Below are 8,006 nucleotides of genomic sequence, written 5' to 3'. Positions count from 1 at the left end.
TCAATATATTAAAGTAATACGGCAGATTATATAATTATTTTTATTATAATGTAGTTATAATCTATCACATGGAACTACATCAGTCTATGAATTATTTTAAAAAAAAATAATCTATGAATTTGCTTTTTGTTATATCTCTTTGCACCAAAGCATTAAAAATTTGATATAAATATTTTCAATTTTTTAAAAAAAATAAAAAAGAGAAAAAAGAAAAGAAAAGAAAGACGTGGAGAAGGGTCGGTTGACTAGTAGACTTTTTGACTTGGAAGACTTTCAAATCTATATATGCATTGAACAAACACTGAAGAAAGACTGAGAGACTGAGAGAGAGAGATTTCTGATCATAGAACAACGAGATTCCAGCATTGTGAAATTGCTTCTAGTCATCTCCATCACAGAGGTATACAATTGTTCCTTTCATCCTTTGTTTTCTTAAAATCTCATTTTCGTTGTTTGACATGAATCAAGTCCAATGCTAATACTGCTAATACTACAAATACTGCCTGCTTATTCTTCTTTCTTAATGTGCTGCTTCTTGGTGATCATCTCTCTCTCTCTCTCTCTCTCTCTCTCTGTGAGTGTGTGTGAAATCAGCTTCAGCTGTGTACAGTTTATCGTTTTGAAACTATGTTGCATCTCTTTCTCTCTTTATTGCTTTCTGGGAATGAAAAAACACCAAATTCCTTTTCTGAAAAACACCAAAGCCATGTAATTCGACCTGTTTCGTGAATCAGGCAGATTAGTTTTCTAATCGGAATAATTTTTTTAATCATAAAAATATTATTATTAGATATATAGAATAAACTTTATTAAAAAAATTTCCCAAAATAAAAAAATATTTATTAAAAAATTAATATTATTCAAAATATTGTTCATAGTAAAATTCACTCTGTCTCTCTTTCTTCCATATTATGTCAAATGATTTATCTTAATTTACCCTCTCTTCTTTTTGTGTATGAAAAGATAAAAATGTTGGCTCCTAATATTATTTGTTAGCAAAATCTTTCATGTTTTTTATTATCGTATTTTCATTATTTTTTATTAACATCAGATGATAGATATATTTAAGATTTTTATTATAATATTTTAATAACAATCAAGAAGTGCTCTTTTCACGGATCTGCACGCTGATCACCTTCTTGTTGTGTTTATGTGCAAAAAGAGAGAGATCTTGAGAGAGATGGAAACCAAACATTTCAGCCACAGGCATCCCTTGGTCTTTGTTGAAAGATTGGAAGGTGAAGGAGAGAAGGAACTTCTTTGTTCAGGATGTGAGGAATCTGTATTGGGTATCTGCTACAAATGCTCTGTATGTGATTTTTTCCTGCATAAATCTTGCTATGAATTGCCCCAGGAGATACAACACCCTATGCACCCAAACCACACCCTTGTTCTCCAAAAACCATCTGAAAAACCAATAATGTTTAAATACTGTGATGCCTGCCTCGAAACATGCAAGAAATGCTTCTATTACCATTGCAATAGTTGCTGTTTTGATCTTGACATCAAGTGTGCTTCCCACTGGAGAAATAATGCCAACAAAGATCATCAACATGTGTTCCATCACATCTTGAAGCAGATCCAGTTTACTTGCGAAGCCTGTGGTGAGGAACGCAAGGACATTGCTAGCCAATGTAGCATTTGTCAACTCTTGATTCACACCAAATGTGCTCACTTTCCACAAACCATCAAGACTGTAGCACATGATCACTCCCTCACTCGCACTTATTCTCTGAATCAAGCTAAGGAGCAGCTATACAATGTATTTTGTAAACTCTGCTACAAAAAGATGGACACAAAATATGCTGCTTATTATTGCCAAGAATGTGATTATGTTGCCCACTTGCCCTGCACTTATGATAAATGGCTTATGGATGGAGCTGTAGACATAAGTGTAACTCTTGATGCACAGTTTGAGGAGATAAGCCTAGAAGAGAGTGGAGTAGTTGGGGAGCTCAAACACTTCAGTCATCAACATAATTTATGTTTTGGTGATAAGGAAATAGATCAAGACGATAAGTTTTGTGAAGGGTGTGGGCAGCTAATATTGGACTCTTTTTACAAATGTGAGCAATGCAAGTTCTTCCTTCATGAAAGATGTGCTAAACTACCCAAAAAGAAGCAACACTTGCTTCATCGACACCCTCTCACTCTCGACTCAAGGGATGATTGCATGTTCTATTGCAGTGCTTGTAAACATCCTCACAGGGGCTTTAGCTACAGATGTGATGAGTGTTACTACAACTTGGACATCCAATGTATTTCACTCCCGGAAACCTTTAAACATGAAGGTCATCAGCATTCCCTCTTCCTCGCTATAAGTTCGATGGAAAAATGCAAAGCTTGTGATAGCTCAAGCCACAGTTATGGTGCATTCTACGAACCTGTATTTGTATGTACTGAGTGCGATTTCGTCTTGGGTTTTGAATGTGCAAGTCTTCCTCTTGAAGCTAGGTATGAGACGCATCTTCTCAAACTCACATATACTGTTGAAGATGATTCGGGAGAATATTATTGTATGATTTGCGAGGAGAAAAGAAATCCAAACCATTGGTTCTATTATTGTGAAAAGGGTGGCTTTGCTGCTCATATTGGATGCATTTCTGGGTCATGGAGCGCTTATACAATCGTAGTAATATTATTCATTATTAAATTATGACAGTATACAGTGCAGGGATGTAGCCCAAGGATCTATCGAGAAAGGCAAAAAAAGTTTTTTTTATTTGTTTTTTTTTTTCATTTTTTTGGTATTCTTTAATATAATTTTTTTTTTAAAATTCACAATATCATTAAAAAATATTTCTTTAATCACTAAGTTAAAAAAATAAAAAAATAAAATTTATAAAAAATTATCGTGAGAAATACTTGAGATCCATTATCGGCAAGCATTTCTCTTGCAACATATCATGTTGAAAATAAATTTATTAAGATCTCATTTTTTCAAATAGAATACATAATGCTTGTACACTTAGGATTGAATGTAGTATTACTAATATTATTATGATTTTATAACTTATTTTAAAATTTAAAATTATAAACATATTATTTTATTAAAATTAAACTTTATCTTATAAAATCACTCATCATTTAGTATAGAAATTAAAACGAGTTGTCGGATAATAATTTTTCTTGTTTTTTTAATCATAAGATCCAATAATTAGCACGTGTCTTTTTTTTTTTCTCATATTAAAGTCTCAACGACGAGGCTGTAATCGAGTCGAGTTTTGGGCTCGACTCAAAATACTCAAGCTTGAGATTTTTTTTAATTCTTTGTTCGAGCTCAACTCGATAAGCTAAAATCTTAACTCGAGCTCGTCCCATAAACGAGTTCGAGTCGAACCAAGTTCAAGTTCGAGCTCGAGTTTGAATTGTTTTTTTTAATAAGATTTAATAATTAATAAATTAAATAAATATATAAAAAAGAACTAATATTGAATTTATAGAACTAACAAGTAGAACTTCTATTAAATTATAAAATTTTAAAAAATTTATAAATAATTAATATCTAACTAGTTGATATTTATCCAAAATAACAATATATTATATATCTACATATATTATTAATACATACATTTAATATAATAGAATATATTTATTTCATATATGATTCCCACATACTAGCATATGAAATTTTTAAATTTTATTAACTAATTATTATACAAATTATAAAATATACCTATGAAATATATTTACTATATAGACATAAGTAATTAGAATATATATTATATATTTAATTATAAAAGTGGTATGCTTATATTATTAGCTAACACATATATACATGCATAGGTGTATGTATATATTTATCAATATATGAATGAGTTTTAATCGAGTCGAACTAACGAGTCGATTCGAGCATAAACAAGCGAGCTTAAACGAGATTTAGTCGAGTCGAATCGAGTTTTGTCGAGTATGTGTCATTTACAAATCAAGCGAGCATCTGCTTTAACGAACGATCTTTTTTTTTCACGAATCGAGTTCGATTCGAGTTTAACCGAGCGAGCTATCGAACAGACTAGTTCATTTACAGCCCTACTCAACGTAGATGGCAATGGTAATTTGTTCGACGAGACAATCACATTTTCATCCTTACGGTTTGTTTTGATTAGTATGTATAGGTTGTTATTATTTGTCTATATTCTGGTTTTTTGGTCTTTTAGTAACAGTAAGTCAATAACTTCTACTTGGCACCCGCTACCCGGGAAAGTTGGAAACGGGGAATCGTGGACTCCGTCGTCCCTAACATTTTGTTTCCCCCCGGTCGGCCGGCCCCATCCCTCTTGCTCCAGGAAGTCAATTCTTCAGCGGCCTAGACTGCTGTCTCTGCAGATCGAGGTTAGAGTCATAGTCGAACTGAGAGAGCCAGATCTCGTTTGAGATGATTTTGTCCTAATTTCAGTGCGGCGAGGACAGATTGAGCAGAAAAAGGGTTAGGGGAAATGGCCGAGTTGAGCGAATTCGGGGTGGTAGTTGAGATGATTTTCAGTTTGCCTTCAATGTGGTCCTCTAGAGTCTTATTTCTACACTTGGACGTGCGGAAGAATGAATGCAGTGGACGAGAGAGAGAGGCGATCGATCGAGTTCTTATAGCTGGAAAATCTTTGGTTGTATCCAATTTCAAGCAACCCAATCGTTGAGAAAGAACGGCCTGTTTGGTTTGATAGAAACTTCCATTTCAGAGTAAATTCATTCTTAGAAACAACCACAACCCCTAGCTCCTCTTCCATCCCTGCAGTCCTTCCTGATCAGTGAGGTAATTGAGATCTTAAAATTAGAGGAACTTGAATCCTAATGAATCAAGGTGATGGAAGGAGACAGGAGCTGAGCAAAAAGACCTGATGCCGTGGTTTGCAAGTGGACAACGCCCGGAATTGTTGTTTGAGTGGCAAGAGAACTCCAACCGTCCAACGAATTTGGCTACAAGGAACTTAGTTCATTCGCCCAAAAAAATCAAGACAAGATTTTCTGCTGCAAATATAATTGGCGTCCATATTGGAGAGACACAGTGTGGCAGCAGGTTAGTAAAGATCCACCATTTTCAACTTAAGCCCTTCGAGTTGTTGGAGTCTCAGTTAACTTTAATTTTAAGTTAAACTTAACTTTTAAAAATGTAATTTTTAAATTATTAAATTCATGTCAATTCAAAATTTTTTCAATTATAATATTTTTTAATTTAATATTTTTTTATATGTAAGATTTATAATTTTTTTAATTTTTTATAAAAAAATTTAAATATATCTAAATTTATTTTAAATAAATCTCACGAAAATCACTTTATTATCTTAATTTATTATTATTAATAAAAAACTTAACTCATCTCAATTAAACATCCAAATGCATCTTTAAACTCTCTAACTTTCCTTCCTAATATCATTCGTAAAAGAGTAATGCTACTCGTTGAGTGCAATTTCTGTAATTGATTTAAAAAAGAGTGATATTTATTGTTATAAAATTAATTTTTTTTTAATGTGATCATGTATTTATTTATTTATTTTAAATAATTGTATAATGCTAACACAATTAAGATTGTAACTATCATTTTTTTTTAAAATATAAAATTATTCAGATTGTTATTTTCTTATATAAAAAAATTATTTTTAATTTTATTTTTTATTATATATTTAGATAAAAGATAAAAATTAAATAAATTATTATTATTATTTTGATGTTTAAAAAAAATAAATTATTTATTATATTTTATATAAAAAATTAAAAAAAATTATAATAATAAAATAAAATAAGATAAAAGATAAAATGAGGTGAGAACTCTCAATCAAAACCAGGCCTAAAAAAGGCAGAGACCCGAGATGGACCAAAATAGAGGCATAATCTGGGCCTTTTGCCTTGCCATGACTTTGCTTTTGGTCTACGGACTACGGAGGGAGGCATGTTTCGTGGTTTGCATTCCCCGCATCTCTCTTTCGACTTTATTACGCCTTCACAGCATCTCTATCTCTCTCTCACTCACGCGCATTATTAATACCCCCCCACCCACCAATCTCATTCTCACGTTCAAAAAGTTATTCAAAACCCATTTTCCTTCCCATCTACAATCTTTTGACACACCTTTACGCCCATTTGATTGCTTGTCTTTTCTTGTCTTTACCATTTACAATAATCTCGGCAATCATGGTGGCCATTGTCGCACTGGTTATTACGACTTTTGCTATATTCTTCAACGCTGCTGCCGCAGATCCTGACTTGCTTCAAGATGTTTGTGTTGCCGATCTCGCTTCTGGTATCCCTATCCTAATATTTTAACTTTTTTTCTTCCAGTTGAAGTACTGCTATCGATATATGCTAGGATAGTAAACCCCACCCCCCTCCTCTCTCTCTCTCTCTCTCTCTCTCTCTCTCTCTCTCTCATGATGTCTTCCTATTTCCTTTTATACCGGTCTTCTTGCGCTTTAATCGATATACAGTACATCAAGATTCTTATTCTTGTTTCTTTTGCTCTTTTATTCATGGCAACTATGATTTCTGAGTAAAACATTATTAGTCAGAGAAGGTTAGAGTAAAAGGCAAACCTACAAATATTGGTAGAAAATTTGAATTCATGAATATGATTTGTGATCATGAACAGGTCTGAAAGTCAATGGGTTCACTTGCAAAGACGTGGCAAACATATCTGCCGCAGACTTCTTCTCTGAGGGCTTGGCCAAGCCAGGCCTCACCAACAACACTTTTGGTTCTCTGGTAACTGCAGCCAACGTTCAAAAAATTCCAGGCCTTAACACCCTTGGTGTCTCGCTCTCCCGCATTGACTATGCCCCCGGCGGCCTTAACCCGCCTCACACCCACCCGCGTGCCACTGAGATGGTGTTTGTGCTCGATGGTGAATTGGACGTGGGGTTCATAACCACAGCAAATGTGCTCATATCCAAGTCCATCAAGAAGGGTGAGATATTTGTGTTCCCGAAGGGGTTGGTACATTTTCAGAAGAACAATGGTAAGGTGCCTGCAGCTGTGATTGCTGCGTTTAACAGCCAGTTGCCAGGCACACAGTCCATTGCTGCCACCTTGTTTGCTGCGACACCGGCGGTGCCCGACAATGTCTTGACTAAGGCATTCCAAGTGGGTACGAAGGAGGTTGAGAAAATTAAGTCTAGGCTTGCTCCCAAGAAGTAGAGGAATATTGAACCATATACATCGTACGTGTGCTGGGACTATTTTATTGTTGTAACTAATTAAAAGCAGTTGTTGGGATTTCTCCTTCTCTATCTTAATGTAATGTGGGTGATGTATTAAATTTCTTCGATTTTGGAATCGATAGACATATTAAACTCTGGGTTACAGTTCAATTTGCATAATTAATCATTCATTTTATGGTTCAATCAATTGAATTGATGGATCCATCAGTCGATCCTTTGCTTCTGCACACATTTGTTGCATTTTTCTTTTTTCATTTCGGTGAGTGTTCTGTGTTTCTTTTTAATAATAGACCTTATTCTTTTTTAAAACAATTACATGATGCATACGTACTCTATGACTGTATCTAGCATTACTCTTATAAATTTATTTACAAATTTACATATAAAATCCATTCTATCAACATTTTTTTAAATTCAAATTTTATAATTTTTAATATATCAACAACTCACAAGTCAACACTGTTATATAAGTAAAAAAAGTATTTTTGAGACCTGATACATATTTGATTAGCAATTTAATTAATAAAGCTTTCAAGGAGAAAAAGTTCGAACAAGCAAGTAGACATTGATCCCCGTGAGGGAGATTAGTTGGCAGCTAGATACAAAACATTAGTTTAAGTTACCCAACATATTCTTTTTTTCTGGTTTTACTTCCTTCTGATTACATCGATCGAGCATGTGACTATACTTTTTTAATCATGTCCTTTAACGTTTCCTTGGAACCAGAATTTCTTATCAATTCCTCCCATACTTGCTCCCGGGAAACAAGGAGCACGTTGGCATGGGTCTAATATTTGGATGAAAGTCACATATACAAACACAAACACATTCACGACTAAAAAAATATTTAAGGCAGGA

At 33.7% G+C, this 8,006-nt stretch overlaps 2 protein-coding genes across 2 annotated transcripts; both read left to right on the top strand.

The window, feature by feature from the left end:
• Window positions 1-286: 286 nt before the first annotated feature.
• Window positions 287-2,722, top strand: LOC122294676. Its single transcript, XM_043103590.1, has 2 exons — window positions 287-400; window positions 1,163-2,722. The coding sequence occupies exon 2, from the start codon at window positions 1,181-1,183 to the stop codon at window positions 2,657-2,659; it is 1,479 nt and encodes a 492-aa protein (XP_042959524.1). The 5' UTR covers window positions 287-400; window positions 1,163-1,180; the 3' UTR covers window positions 2,660-2,722.
• Window positions 2,723-5,949: 3,227 nt separating this feature from the next.
• On the top strand, window positions 5,950-7,331 carry LOC122295114 (germin-like protein subfamily 2 member 1). Its single transcript, XM_043104163.1, has 2 exons — window positions 5,950-6,235; window positions 6,581-7,331. The coding sequence occupies exons 1-2, from the start codon at window positions 6,127-6,129 to the stop codon at window positions 7,123-7,125; spliced, it is 654 nt and encodes a 217-aa protein (XP_042960097.1). The 5' UTR covers window positions 5,950-6,126; the 3' UTR covers window positions 7,126-7,331.
• Window positions 7,332-8,006: the final 675 nt, after the last annotated feature.

Source organism: Carya illinoinensis, chromosome 14, assembly GCF_018687715.1.
Source record: "Carya illinoinensis cultivar Pawnee chromosome 14, C.illinoinensisPawnee_v1, whole genome shotgun sequence".
Lineage (NCBI taxonomy): Eukaryota > Viridiplantae > Streptophyta > Magnoliopsida > Fagales > Juglandaceae > Carya > Carya illinoinensis.
The sequence above is the reverse complement of the archived record's forward strand: the minus strand, read 5'-3'. Positions and strand labels throughout refer to the sequence as shown.

Excerpts from the sequence above, each read along its gene's own strand:
- LOC122294676 (XM_043103590.1), top strand. The coding sequence starts at position 1,181 with ATGGAAACCAAACATTTCAGCCACAGGCATCCCTTGGTCTTTGTTGAA.
- LOC122295114 (XM_043104163.1), top strand. The coding sequence starts at position 6,127 with ATGGTGGCCATTGTCGCACTGGTTATTACGACTTTTGCTATATTCTTC. Across the intron at positions 6,236-6,580 it reads TGTTGCCGATCTCGCTTCTG|GTCTGAAAGTCAATGGGTTC; the intron begins GTATCCCTATCC and ends GATCATGAACAG.